This window comes from Diadema antillarum, unplaced genomic scaffold (assembly GCF_040938485.1).
Source record: "Diadema antillarum isolate AM-2024a unplaced genomic scaffold, OU_Dant_1.0 scf00000016, whole genome shotgun sequence".
In the NCBI taxonomy this organism is placed as follows: Eukaryota; Metazoa; Echinodermata; class Echinoidea; order Diadematoida; family Diadematidae; genus Diadema; species Diadema antillarum.
In genome coordinates this window covers 400,928-416,091 of record NW_027270905.1, presented here as the reverse complement: position 1 = coordinate 416,091, position 15,164 = coordinate 400,928, and the positions used below count along the sequence as shown (strand labels likewise).

Here is a 15,164-nt window from a genome sequence, read left to right as displayed (position 1 = left end):
CCACTATGCTATTATACGCAGCTAAACGGCACTTTCGAATAGTGTCCTCTTATGTGACCCGGTGTTAGGAAATCCTATCGTTCGATTCAAGCTATTCGCGTGCCCTCGAAAACGCGCACCGTATACCCGAATAGCTAATACAATGTAGTATACTTTATACCTATAATCCTCTCATCTGATTGGTTATAAGTGGATTCATGAAAATAGCTGTGTCCCATTGTTTATCAAAATGACGTCGTGATTTACTATGCCCGCCCTGTAGGTTTGGAGATCGTCGCAACCCCGTACACATAGAACACTCATTATGTACGCACCAATGATACTCGGACCGCCGCGCTGTCGATCAGCGTTGATTACGAGTGCTACGGTATCTATATTTCGGAATCTATATTTTCGGCATATAAAACAAATAATGACAGCTTGATATTCGGGGCACAGTTAAAATTATGTAACGACTTAGGCCCTCGGTGATGTGAAAACCATAACTCTGCCCTCCAGCTTCGCTTCGGGCATAGTTATGGTTTTCACATCACCTTGGGCCCATAATTTTAACTGTGCCCCTCATAGCAGTCATTATTACATCCGCCAAGGGAGGAGGTTATGTTTTCGTTACCGTTGGTTTGTTTGTTCATTAGTTAGTTAGTTCACAGTGTTAGTGGATAGTTTGTCCGGGTGCAAAATAACTCAAAAAGTAGTCAACGGATTGGGATGAAACTTGCAGGAAAGGTTGAGAATGACACAAGTAACAAACGATTAACTTTTGGTAGTGATCCGAGAAATTTCTGGGAATTTATGAAGGATTTTTGCTACTTGGGAGTTCAGGCTGCGCTATTGAGGTTTGCATGCACGCACCTATAGTTTCTGCTGGAGCGTGGCGCGCCGTGCAGCTGATCGAGGGTTTATGACGTAACAAACAGAGGCGGATCCAGGGAGGACCGCAACCGGCGCACGCCCCCCCCCCCTTTATTTTTTGTTGAAACAAAAGAAATAAAAAGAAAAAATGGGGGAGGGGTGCGTGCGCCCCCTTTAGCTTTGTAAACGTGCCCCCTCTTTACGGAATTCCTGGATCCGCCCCTGACAAAGGCTTCTATTTTGGGAAATCGGGCGGCTTTCAGCACACAAGTACAAGTGGAAATCACTGATACATGTATCTCTATGGAAGAACAAGATCAGTGGTGAAAATAAGCTGCATGTTTGGCGGAGGTCTGCGCTCTCATCTAGTCCTCTCAAGGAGTGCTTTTCTATACATGTATTTCAATGTGAACGCAGCCTATGACTCTATTCCCTGCCCTGAGTGCACGCTATACATGTACTAATATTGTCTCCTTCGGCATTCCATAGATAAGATTAGCGTGCATGCGCCGGTCAACTGCACCACCCACAGAACTCTGTGTGTAGCTAGAGTTCAGACTAAATTATAATCACAGTTTACGTTTCTTGTTTGGAGCTTCAACAAAGCAATTCAAGAGGAACCAATTCAACAATGGGCGACGCAGGGAAAACAGTCTTCGTCACCGTTGGCAGTACGAGCTTCGATTCACTGGTTGAAGTTGTCACGAGTGGCGACGTTGTCACAGTAGGTTTTGAATTTGACTGAAAGATCGGACTGTATCTGTCCGTCGGGGAATGTTCCGCGGAGACTGCGTCTGGCTTCACGGATCCCCTCCCAGTCATACTCTGATACGGAAGACAGCGTTAATGGCAAAATATAAAAGAGTCCTCGGGACAGACGGATCTTTCTGTCTAGTTTTGAATTAACCCGACCAGACGCTGTTTTTAGTACGCTGTGCTACTACTGGGCTGTGTATAGATCTAGTTAGTTTTGAATTAACACAGCCCTGCTGTCGCTGTACACAAGTACCGGTACGGCGTCTGTACGGCCCGCCGTACAGACGCGGCGTCTGGTCGGGCCGGGCTAGTTTTGAATACCGGCGGGTAGGCAACAGTTAGGGATCGTATAGATAGAAGTCTAGTTTTGGTTGAGACCGAATTTCAGATTTCTAACATTTTTTGGTGAGATAATGAGAGACCTGTTATGAAATATGAAACAGCATGTAATTCCATGAGGAATTCAACGTTTATTTGATGAAAATTGGTTTTGAAATGGCTGAGATATCCAATGGCAAAACAGAGCGATTCTGGTGTGGGACCCACACCTTTTTACAATCACTTTGTTTTACTTTGTTTTTGGATGTTTCAGTCATTCCAAACCCGATTTTCATCATAATGAACTTTGAATTCCTCGTAGATTAATGGTATGCCCTGTACTATTTTCCTAAGTGTTTTCTTGGTATGTCGCAAAAAGTTAAAAAAGCCCAATTCTCATCTCCACCAATAATACTGTACACCATCCCTTTAATAAACATCACCAAAGTTTCGGCCGACGTGCTGATAGTGATACTACTGTGCTGTTAACGTTAATAAATTGAATTTACTAGGGTCTAGTCTAGTGATAAGTAGAGTAACCAGGCCCCAGGGCTCTGTTAAATAAAGCTGTTTGTAAAGTTACAATGTATGAACAACTTACGGACGACTGGTGATCAGTTCTTATGCTGAATTATTGAAATTCTGATAAGTAAATTTAGAGCATATCACAACTGATCACCACCAGTCACTCGTAAGTTGTTCGTAACTTTATGAACAGCTTTATTATGAAACATCCCCAGGCCGGGAGGTGGTTCAATTGCATTATCATCATTGAAGTCATTGTATTGTAGATTCAGACACCATTTTCATTGTTTTGGATGTAGCTACACTGTGTAGCAATACTCTGTTGCCGGCTAGTGGTCAATAGTCGATAGTTAGATTAGAAATCAGAATAGAAAGGTTGTGAGCGAGAGGTCTGTGTAAGAGTACAATTAACTTTGTCAGGCCTACACAATTTACACACAACTTGACAAGCAAATAATTCACTAACGTGAGACAGAAAGATCCGTCTGTCCGGAGGAGTCTCTTATTTTTTTGACGTTATCGCTCTCCAGTCCTAGTAAAAGGAGGGGATCCCCGAAGCCAGACGCAGTCTCCGCGGAACATTTCCCCGACGACCGCCAGATACAGACCGATCTTTCGGTCATATAATTCACGTTTATATTGTTGCACTAGTTTCATGTCATGAAAATTTCCGTCATAACAGACAGTGTTATCTCTTCATCTTAGAAAAGCACTTACTAACCTAACGTCCTACGTTTTGCAGAGTATGCCCCCTGTTGGACTTTTTTGCATGGTGTTATACTGTTAAAGGAGACCTTTGGATGATTTCAGACTGTTATGAACAACTAGAAATTGGTTTACACCAGGTGCAGAGTTGCAGAATTTGTAGATTTGGATGAGGAAGAGGAGTGTTTTCAAAATTTACAACAAATCACAGTGAACAAGGACGATAACACGGCAGCCTCACAACAAAAATGCATGAGTAGGGGCTCAAGGAAGCAGAACAAAAGAAGAAGACATGAAGCACATGGCATTGTCATGGAGTTACATTGCTACATTTCTGAAAGAGGCTCCTATGTCATCATCTTTGTTCAGTGTAATTTGCTTTGGGGTTTCAGAGTATTGATTTTTCTTCTGAAGGGCCACAAATAAATTCCACAAATCTATACATGGAGCTGCTGATTTATGTACCACAGAATGTGAAATTTTGAAAATTGTCTGGAATGCCCCTTTTGATAAAGTCATGAATAGCACCCCAACATGCAAGATGTGAAAAACCCTGTGGAATAAATATGGTATGTACAGTTCATCACAGTGTATGCAAACATTATCTTTAATATATCATCATGTTTTATTCTTTCTTCTTCACAGGTCCTGAAGAAACTAGGCTACACAAGGCTGTGTGTTCAGTATGGCAGAGGGCAGTTTGAACCGAAATCATTTGATCAGCCAGATTTCACCTTAGAGGCATTCAGGTACAAAGACTCAATTGCAGCAGATATCAGAGGTGCAGACTTAATCATCAGTCATGCCGGTAAGTTCCTGTAGAATCGATGAAGACGTAAAAATCACTTATCACAGCATATTCCTGATGAAGTCTGGCAGGTATCAAAGTCGAGAAAAGCAATAAAAATTATGATTGTTGGGGGAAAAATTCTTATTTTAAGGAAAAATCTAAAGTGTCCAAGTTCATAGTCTGTTCTGTTTCAAACTAGGTTTTTCTTTTGTGTGTGTGTGTGTAAAACAAGTGACTGCAGTATTTTAAATGACTCATTTGTAACTCGTTTACATGCACATTTGATCAACCCATTTTTTTTTTTTTTCCAGGGTCTGCATTTGTCTAATAGCGCACTGTAGTTTTCATACCATTTGTGCAGAATACGTGGCTGCGGAGTGTGGTGGGACAAACCGCAGAAAAACAATCCAAGTCTGTAGAGAGGGGATTTGAGTCTGAGCATGTGACTTAACTTTACTATGTCCCTTGCAAATATTCCAGGGAGTTGATAGCATGGAGTTAATAACATCTATAGACACACTAGTAGTGGGAATGGAATGTATGAAATGCTGGATAGTAAGGTTGAAGATTCCATTGCAATGTCAAGCATCCACAGCGTAACAGCAGCTCAGACTGTACAAGGGATTGTATGCACACAGAGCTGAGTTACCAAACTTTGGAACAAAAGAATCTCACTGCACCTTGTGGATGGGCAACAGTGTGCTCTAAGTAAGTGAATCAGGGATTATGTAATTGCCCTAATCCATCTAGGGCTCACAATGGTCTTCCTGTAGGACCCTCCTTGTAAAGTCCAAAGGGGATTATCCCACCAGAAGGCCAAGTTTTAGGGAGAATTCAACAAATGCTTCACTATACCACCTTGCTTGGGATAGTGCAGCTGTCATTGGTGGCAGTAGCTCCACTTTCTGCCTCTTACATCAAGATTGCATGTGAATGTTCACTGCACAAGAAAGAAGGGTTCCTGCATGTGGAGCACAACACTTCCAGAATATCATCATTGAGTGTTGATTCTTAGTGAAGTACTAGGGTATGAGGCTCATTGTCTGGAACTTGGAAGATGCAGTTCCTTATTTTCTTCTTCTTGTTGTGAAGTACAGTCCACCTTCTGGTGTATTACATACTGTTTACCTGGTGAGTGTAGTGCATATGATACATTCAAGCATGATGAAGAAATATAAGAACTACAGGGCTGCCAACTCTCACTCATTGAGAGTGAGACTCACTCATTTTGGTCCTTTCTCACTCTAAAACTTTATTTCATTTGCATGCATTTCTATTGATCATCTCACTCATTTTGACTCCTAAATTATAGCATTGGCCTATGGGAGTCTCACTCTCAACTAGTTTCCAGTGTTGGCAGCCCTGGAACTACTCTGTGTGCAATGCTAGTGCAAGTAAAAAAGCAGCTGCTCTCCCTTGACTGTTTGATTGAAACCTTCTTGCCCAGGTGCTGGCAGCTGTCTGGAAGCCCTTGAAGCCAACAAGCCCCTCCTGGTGGTTATCAACGAGCTTCTCATGGGGAACCATCAGATTGAGCTTGCCGATCAACTCTACAAAGACCAGCACCTCCTCTACACCACACCAAGGTGAGATATGGTAGTGTGGATGCTTGCACCAGGTCTGGTAAACTGTATGAACCTTCAAATTCACTGCTTAAAGGGGCCCTGAAATCCAAATGCATGTTGATTTGTGTTGATTTATGATACCCTCAACATCACTTTTGCGGTAAAAACGAATATCTAGAAACATTCCATATATTTTTAATGATTTTTTCTTCTATTTTTCTTCAGATTACTGTAAAAGTGGAAATTTTCGCGGTGTTGAAATTTTCGCGCATTTCGCGCAACCAGAAACTAGCGCGAAAATAAAAGCACGCGAATATTTTTGCTTGCTATACATTCCTGTGCGTGATGTCTTGATTCCGCGGAAATAAAAACACGCGAAACTCTTCTTACCAGGCCAAGCGCGAAAAATTAGTCGCGCGAAAATATCCACTTTTACAGTACTTGGGAACGCCCACAAAAAATCCTTCAAACCAATCAATATTCATATTCTTGAGATGACATCATCGTCAATCATTGCTTAAGTGATGAAATGTTAACAAAAGATACTGGAATGCACCTTCCCCTCGACTCAGCATAACTTGCATGTTTCTGTCATATTAATGTGACTAACAAAAGACATAGCGAGGGACTTTAACTTATGACTCTGCTTCTGAATGTAAAATGCAGCAAGTTGTAAAAAAAAAAAAATCAAAATTTAATTGATTTTAAAAAAAAAAGTGTGGCATAATCAGAGCTGCTTTGAAACTATTTTAGACAGAAGCATGTCCATGCATTTATGATTTTATTCGATTGTATAAACTTATTAATAAGGGGTGAGAGAACTTTGGTACTCTACAGCTTACTTTGACATGGTTCATGGTTTTCCTAAGCACAGGTAGTTTCGTCTAATATGTACTCGAGCAGATTCTCCCTACATGAACATCTGACCAAGTTACAAAGTGGTGCCCCTGTACTACATCAAAGCTATGCCCAGAATTCAATGATGTACACAGTCTGAGTGATGGAGACAATGCAAAGGTTGAGTGCATACATGGAATGTGCAGAGACTCCAACTCTCCCGTTTTCGACGGGAGATGTCCCACCAAAAAAACATTTTGGCACAATCTCCCGTTCTCTCCCCCTGGCTCAGTGTCTCCTGTTGGAAAGGATTTCTTACTTATTGCTATTGTATGTTGAAAAAATAAGCCTTAGATAGCACCAGAGAGCATCTAGAACCCTAGGCACACATCAACTTGGAGTCTCCCGTTTGCTAGGGGTTTCAGGCGGGAGAATCTCCAGATCAGAAGGTGCTTTGGGTTGGAGTCTCTGAATGTGTTTTAGGCTGCGTTCACATAGAAGTATACTATTCGGGTATTCGGTGCTCGTTTTCGAGGGCACACGAATAGCTTGAATCGAACGATAGGATTTCCTAACACCGGTTCACATTAGAGGGCACTATTCGAAAATGCTGAATAGCTGCGAATAGTATAGTATAGTGGGAATCGCGCTTGTTCGATTTTTGAGCAGCGTATACTATCTTTCGTTTATGAAATCATGAAAATTTTTGTCTTGATTTGCCCTTTAGCAAAAATAGGCATGTAGACTGACATTCTGGTGCAGTTTAGAAATTGTTCTTGCTGGGATGATTGTGTAGGAGGAAGAAGTAGGGAGTTGATGGTGCGGGTGATGGTGTACTGGGTCGACTTGACAGCGCATAGCTAATAGCGAATAGCGAATACCGTATACTTCTATGTGAACGCTGCCTTATGGAGAGATCTATACCTCATTGAAAGAGAGGTGTTACAATGGTCTCCCATTGGGGCCATGGTCACATGCATTGTATAATGATTAGCTTGATTGCACATTGCGTCTGCACTCAAGCCATTGCCCATTTCAGCGTATGCACTTGATATTTGATACCATTGTTGCATTGCTGCCTGTTGGTTGCTCCTTTGGTTTACACAGCATAGTTGCTAGCTAACAGCTGTCCCTTTTTGCTATTCCATGAAGTTTGTTGTTGTCTTAGTCAGCATCTCCATGGAGACTTCATACATGTAAGCCAATATTGCACAACTTTTTTTCTTCTCACAATAGAGTTTTTCTGTAATTCATTACAATAAGCCAGTTTGCAGTTCCACATTGCGCATTAAGTAGATAAAAATGGTAATTCGTAACCAACAGGCATGTTGGTTTTTAAATTCACAGGGATGGGCATCAGTGATGTTATGATCATTCCTGTAATCCTTATAAATGCTGTTTGCCAGCACATCCACCTGACATCAAAAGTGGTATTTACCAAAAAATTAGCAATATAAATAGAAAGAGATTATTAGTGTGTTCAATGCAAAATAATGAAATGGATGCTTTCCCAAGTGTTAATTGATGGATTGTTTTGGTCATCTGGTCTAGATGCAAGTTCATTCTTTGTTTGAACAGGATGGATGAATCCCATAAATTGTTATGTAAAACGTATAATCATGTCACTCTGAAAACGAGTGAAGTGCCCCTATTTGACTGAGGAAAGGGAAAGGCCATTTGTACCATTTTGCCCGTGAGCTAACTCCAAACTGGCTAATATTTATGGATGTTTCTTCCTATGGCCTATTAACGAAGCATTTTGTTCACCTGCTCCCACCCATGAAAGTTCCTTATGCCCCAGTCACATAAAAACACGGATGCTCAAGGATTTACACGGTGATCCGGGGAGATCCGGGAGTTTGGTATGACTGTACACACGGTATCAACACAGCAGCTGCACGGATAAGGCCAGAAGAGCACGGCGTCTACACAGACAAACACGGCATCTACCCGGATCAACACGGCAGCTACAGGGCAGCCATACGGACCACCCCGGATTGCTCTGCCAACACGGCAATCCCCGAATGACGCTGGATGTTTTTGACCTCCAAAACGCCTCCCGGCGTCAACACGGATCTCTCCCCGGATCAGATCAGGGATCCGGGATGTCTACATGTGTATGTGACTGGGGCATTAGACAGGACAACACTGAGTTGTAGCTAGGTCAGCAGGTCCGAGGCAAGCATTGTGGTTGCTAAGGGCAACGTTTGTGAACAAAACATGTAGAAAATTTGAATATATTACAGACTACTTTGTTCACCTGTTCCTTACAATGACATGATGTGTTTGATGAATCATGGTATCACATTCTATGTTTTTTGCTCTCCTCCAGTAAACTGGCAGCAGACCTGGAGTCCATGGACTTGTCACAGCTGAAGCCCTTCCCCCCTGGTGACCCGTCGAAATTTGCCTCCTTCCTCGACAAGGCCCTTGGGTTGTCGTGACGATGCCACACGAAAGAAATGCAAGGGGCAGGTGTGGAGACGTTTGACAAATCATACATTCCAGTAGGCATGTGCTTTGTAAGCAGGTGGAAATTACTTCTTTATTTTTCATGAAAGGTTATTTTTGCGATTGGTTCTTTTGAAAAACATACAAAAAGACCAAAAAATACTAAATTGCAAAACCTTTCATGAGCATTACATTATAATTTAGCAACTCGAAATATGGATTTTTAATGTAGAATTATGTGCAATGTCTTCCAGCTTTTGTGATTATGAAAATCATCTTCATTCAAAATAACTATTACAAATGAAATAGTGTTTGAAATCAGAATGTTTAGTGACTTATACTGTGATTGCATCATTACATGGTGTAGGAAAACTGGAGTATTTGTACTGCAGATACACACAGCTGCAAACCTTGAATACTGCATTATCTCTACTGACCCTGTGCAGCTCTTGTAATCTGCAGTCACACTTTGTGAAACTATGTGTAGTTTGCGTTGTGTCCTGACCACTTTTAGAAGTTTGAGCATGTGGTCATACTACAACAAGACAATACTAAAAACAGTTTCAATGGTAGGAAACTGCCTGTACTTTCAATATGTAGCAGGAAATAATGCACATCAAGACGCAACAGCGTACGAAAGAATGCACAATGTGCATAAACAGCACGAATGGATCTATTATGGCATCACAAACTTCTCAAAGTTTCAGCCATGTGTGTTTACACTACACAAAACTATGCACAATTTCGCAAGAAGTGAGAAACTTCCCAAATGCAAGCTGGAAGTTTTGTTTGTAACTTCTTTAGTAGTTTGCACTCACACTGCCTAAACTATACTGAGCAAAATACTGGGTATTGAAATTATGCGTAGTTTCGCATATATGTGACCGTGCCTATGGAGTATTTTTTTGTTTTTGTTTGATCTGTTAACCATGTTTTTGCCTCCTTTATGTGGTAACCCCTTTTTATGTGACAAAGGCATTCTATCGTTGATCGGTGTTCTGAGATACAACTGCTGTTGACAGGCATTGGCCACCATTTTACTAGGACGGCAGAAATTTAAATTGTATGATACAAGTTTTGTACAACACATGGGATTCCCATAGAGTATTTATGTGCTTTTGGAATTAATATAAAAAGACAATAAGTAGAGATAACAGGTAGAGGCTATGCCTTGACAAGTTATTCTGAAGTAAAGTATAGTTCTCAAAAATGAAATTTTGCAATAGAGACTGGAAAAGTTCATTCAGATCGGTTAATCTCAAAGATGTAATGGATTTCCACAGCACTGGAGGAACCAAAGAGAGGGCTCACTTCTCAGAGAACTTTGTGTGCAGCACAGGCCATGCAAGTATATTTTCTTTATTGCAATCTCAGATTTATAACTGGAATGCACTCTACTTGCAATTCCGGTGGATACAAAGAGACTAATTTATAGGAAATTTTGAGTTTTCAAGAAAATTTTGTTTAAGAGTCAAGAGATCCGGTGGAACCTACTGTAGGTTATTTCTTTCTCCTGATATCTTGAACTGTCATATATTTGAAATTACCCATGTACATTTGCGTGTGGCACATCCTTAACCATTCTCCTTGAAGGAAAAGTGAGGAGCAGAAATCAACCAAACCTTCAGCCCCAAGACAGATGCTCATTCCACCCCCTGTGCAGTCATCTCTATAATCTTTGACACAGGAAAGAATGGACATATAGTAAAAGGCTTCATTCTATCTGATTCTCCTGGAGACACTCTTTTGCTCTCTTTTGCTTTCTTTTTCTCCAGCATTACAAAGGCATTTACTCTCTTTTTTCCCCCCTGGCTTGTCATTTCACACTCCTGTGTTGAAATGCGTCATCCAGGGCTGAGGGGGCAAACATTTTTTGCCTGAGTAATGTGCACTATTGTTAAGGATTGAAAGAGGTACTCACCTACTATCATACTGTAAGACTACAGTGTATCACAACATTTTAGACGCCTATTACATATGATTGCTGTTTGTTAATTATGCATTTGGGCAAATTTATACATCTCTAACACAACGCCGATTACCCTTCCCTGTCAGGGAGATGGAATGCTCAATTATCTTACTGTGTCCTAAATCTGTATCAGACTGACTGAAAGCATGAGAATACCTCCCTACCATCTGTTTAACTTGATGTACTTCACTATCAGAAGCGGGGGAATCAGAAAACACAACACCGATTACCCTTCCCTATGGAGAAGTTAAAAGGGGTGGATTGAGTACTCACATGCAACGCGAGAGTCCACGTGGAAAAACACTGAATGGAATAATTTGCGAGATGCGCTGCAGTCTTGAACTTGGTTGCACTTCAGTTGGGTCGGTTCGCGATTCTGGCTCCTCCAGGGCATTACTTACTCATTATTCCTCTCCTGAAATGATCTTGCTTGCCGGCGCCACTTCTCTGTGTAATGGAGCCACCCTATGTAAAGAGACACAGGGTCCAAGATGGCCGAGTTGAACGACTCTGCCAGTGTGATGCATTGCACTTTCTGCCTTTCTCCCTCCTGGGTTACCTCCTCAATCTCCTGACAGCATATACAGTCCCCCTCATTGAAAGATGGGAGCACAAAACAATGCCCTCCACATCTGCACCTGAAGAATAGAATAAATGGATAAAATAATGTAGTACAGGTACACAGAATTCTTCCACCTAGTTTTTGTTACATTTGCTAAGGACACTAAAAAGAATATTTACACAAAAAATGTGCCTGTTTTGAGCTTCATTTTGTGATTTATACCAAATAGTCTGATTTCATGCATCATTATGAATAAATTAGCATAATTTAGCATAAATGATAATTTTCAAAAAAATTAACTTCAAGGTATTTTGGATTACATCATAGGCAATGTGTGTGGCAATTTTCGTCGCGATCGCTCGGTCGGCGGCCGAGATCTGATCTGGAGGGGGGGCCAATAAAATCGATCCTGGACCAACTCAGCTGTCCGCTCTATTCCGAGATGGCCTGTTTCATCATGTAAGGACTCTAGGACTAATTGGCGATACTTCCTAGGAAGGACAAGTTGCCACACTTGCTTGTCATTCACAACCCTTCTTCGGTAAAGGATACCATCCCTCATGGCCAACTTATCCCTCATGGCCAACTTATCCCATTCCCGCAACAACATTTGAACTTCAGTTTCCTCCCTTTTCCTTTGACCTACAGGGGCAGGAACTTTTCTGTCACAGCCCATTTCAGAGCTAAAAATTCCAATTTGTGGGCGGGTCAGTTTTGTTCACTTCTGCTTACAGATCGGCTTGCGTACGCTATTACTCGCTTACTACCTTCCTCGTCAAGTTGATATAATGAAGCCCCAAGACCGGTCGTACTCGCATCCGTATGGAGTATGAAAGGCTTCGAAAAGTTGGCGTATTGGAGGACAGGGGGGCTCATTAGCTTTTCTTTTATCTTCCGGAAAGCATCATTTTGTTTCTTAGCCCAGACCCATGGGGGAAGGGCAGCAGGTGATGGGGTCTTATGTTTACCTTTTCCCTTTCTCTTCCTAGGTCCACCGAGCAGCGCATTTAAAGGGCTGGCTATCTTGGCCACATTTGGAATGAACTTCCTGTAATAACTAGCCAACCCAAGGAAAGCCCTTAATTCTTTGACATTTTGTGGGATGGGCCAGTTTCTGATTGTCTCTGTCTTTTCCGGGTCAGTCGCAATCCCTTCCGCAGACAAAACATGACCTAAGTATGTGACACTTGTCTGCAAAAGTTTGCACTTTGTCGCCTTTAGTTTGAAGCCATGCATGTCTAATCGCTGAATAACCTTTTCCAGATTTGGGATATGCTCTTTGACAGTCCGACCAAATACGATAATATCGTCTAGGTAGACCACACAACATGAATGATTCAATTCGCCAAGGCTTCGCTCCATCGCGGGCTGGAAGGTGCTCGGGGTATTACATCATCCGAATGGCATTCTATTGCATTCCCAGAGACCTAGGGGAGGGGGGGAGTACGAACGCGGTTTTGTGCTTGTCTGCCTCATTAATCTCTAATTGCCAGTACCCCGACTTCAGATCTAGCGAACTAAACCACCTGGCGCCCTGCATCATCTGCAAGGTCTATTCTGGGCATGGTGTACGAGTCACAAACAGTTTTCTGGTTCAAATTTCGAAAATCGATGCAAAATTGTAAAGGCCCGTCTTTCTTTCGTACCAAAACAACTGGGCTTGCATAGGGCGAAAATGACTCTCTAATAACGCCTGCCTGGTGCATCGATTCGAGGTGTTCGCGCAATTCAGCATAGAGTGACGGGGGTACCCTCCGGTAGTCCTCCCGAAAAGGCTGTGGGTCTGTCAGGGGGATGAAATGCTCAATTATCTTACTGTGTCCTAAATCTGTATCAGACTGACTGAAAGCATGAGAATACCTCCCTACCATCTACTTAACTTGATGTACTTCACTATCAGAAGCGACGGACTCAGAAAACGCAACGCCGATTACCCTTCCCTAAGGAGAGGAGGAAATTGCGTCCCGGGATGGGCAATGGTTCCGCTAATACATCACTGCTCTCCGGGGTTAGAAAGTTTACATAGACCACCAAATTAAAGAAAGGATTGTTACATGAATAGCAAAATAAAAAACTTGGAGACTTGCTTTATAAGGTATGTGTCACTTTATTTATTATATTCCAAACAGTGGAATATAACCAAAATATTAAAACATCCAACATTCACATTCGAATTCTCATATTCAACACTCGTACAAATTACTTGTGTCAATTGACTAGTTATACATGTATAGAAATTACAATTGTCTTCACTGGTAATATAGATAAGGGAAGGGCAGGATAGAGAATGGGAGGGCAATTAGTATAAATGGAATGGGTTAAAAGGGGTGGATTGAGTACTCACATGCAACGCGAGAGTCCACGTGGAAAAACAATAAATGGAATAATTTGCGAGATGCGCTGCAGTCTTGAACTTGGTTGCACTTCAGTTGGGTCGGTTCGCGATTCTGGCTCCTCCGGGGCATTAAAGACAGGGACAATTCAGGAACAACTCAGGAACAGGTCAGGATCACTTCGGGAACAAATCGGGATCACATCGGGAAGACAGAAACAAATCAGGATCAAATTAATTTCTGGAACAGATTACTTGCAGGACGGTGACGTACATTTATATCTGCGCTTGTGCAAATTTAAGTCCCGTTTCCTCGGCTCAGCAAGACTAGAAGATCAAAATTACAATATCTTTCGACGCTGTTAAAACTTGACATATAAATTGACGTTTTCCAGTAGAGGGTTGAAGAAAAGTTCCAAAACTTTCTGCTTTCACAGAGCGTTACTTTATTTTAGCTGGAGTCCAAAAACTGATACTGTTGCATCTGTAATCAGTAGGCCTAATCCCTTCCTTCTGCTGTCATTTGTCACTATCTAAATCTTTTTTCGCCGGTAACTAGTGGTGCGCTCCTTGCTGGGGGTCCTCTCTTCAAACAAAAACTTTATCTCATGAGCCTGTTTTTACCACTTATAACTTACATTTGTAGTAGTAATATCTTTAGAAATTTGTTTGTTGATCATGCACAAGATTCCTGTTAAATGGAGTCTTTTTACAAGCCAAAGGCTTCTTGATGATGTCCTCTTTTATACAGCGGAGGTTCATGCTCACACTTGAGTACACTACCTTCTGCTGGCAGACTCACTCATGTTCATTGCATGTAACATGGGATGCATATTTACTGTATGTTCATAATGCATTTAAGCCAATGTTAATGTATATCTACACATACCACTGAATTGCCTGCCAGTACAAGTGCTATGTCCTCGTGTTGAATCCCATGCTGTAGACTCATGATAGCTGAGGCATAAGTTAGAATTTGCTCTTGCAAGTACTTAGAGCAAGGATTCTTAACTCTTTGTTGCAGTTGTAGTTGCACATAGACAATACCTCACATATTGCAGAACAAGTTCTTGAATTGTTCTATGAAAAAGAATCTGAAACATTTCCCATGCCTTGTGGTGATCTGAACCACCTTAAGCATATTTCTGTGCATTCTCCGAGCAAAAATTTGATGCAATCCTCCCAGTTCAGTGCAAAACATAATCTCACCATATTCATCTCGACATGGCCATGTCCAATCTTCAGGAGTACCCAGTCAAACTCATGGACAGTGGGGAGTTCTCTGCAGGTGGCATTTTAGTACACTAACGCTCTGCACAATGAGCTTTGTATGCTTTTCTTGTGAAGATGGCTCTTTTGCACTGTTGGCATGTGAGTGTTTTCTTAAACACCCTGTGTGCAACTTTTTTTTTTGCGGTTCCCCACCCATACTCCACATGATCTGCCAAGCAGCAGCATCTAATTCATGGCATAAAGGAGTTAATGCTCTCCTGTGCGTTAAC

General features: G+C 41.7%; 1 protein-coding gene across 1 annotated transcript; it reads left to right on the top strand.

Moving 5' to 3' along the window:
• The first annotated feature begins 1,386 nt into the window (after window positions 1-1,386).
• On the top strand, window positions 1,387-9,110 carry LOC139725124 (UDP-N-acetylglucosamine transferase subunit ALG13-like). The gene is made up of 4 exons (XM_071636213.1): window positions 1,387-1,576; window positions 3,802-3,964; window positions 5,394-5,532; window positions 8,681-9,110. The coding sequence occupies exons 1-4, from the start codon at window positions 1,484-1,486 to the stop codon at window positions 8,790-8,792; spliced, it is 507 nt and encodes a 168-aa protein (XP_071492314.1). The 5' UTR covers window positions 1,387-1,483; the 3' UTR covers window positions 8,793-9,110.
• The last annotated feature ends 6,054 nt before the right edge of the window (window positions 9,111-15,164 follow it).

Bases quoted from the DNA above. Each gene is read 5' to 3' on its own strand.
- LOC139725124 (XM_071636213.1), top strand. From the start codon at position 1,484: ATGGGCGACGCAGGGAAAACAGTCTTCGTCACCGTTGGCAGTACGAGC. The intron at 3,965-5,393 runs GTAAGTTCCTGT...CTTCTTGCCCAG, and splicing joins CTTAATCATCAGTCATGCCG to GTGCTGGCAGCTGTCTGGAA. The intron at 5,533-8,680 runs GTGAGATATGGT...GCTCTCCTCCAG, and splicing joins CTCCTCTACACCACACCAAG to TAAACTGGCAGCAGACCTGG.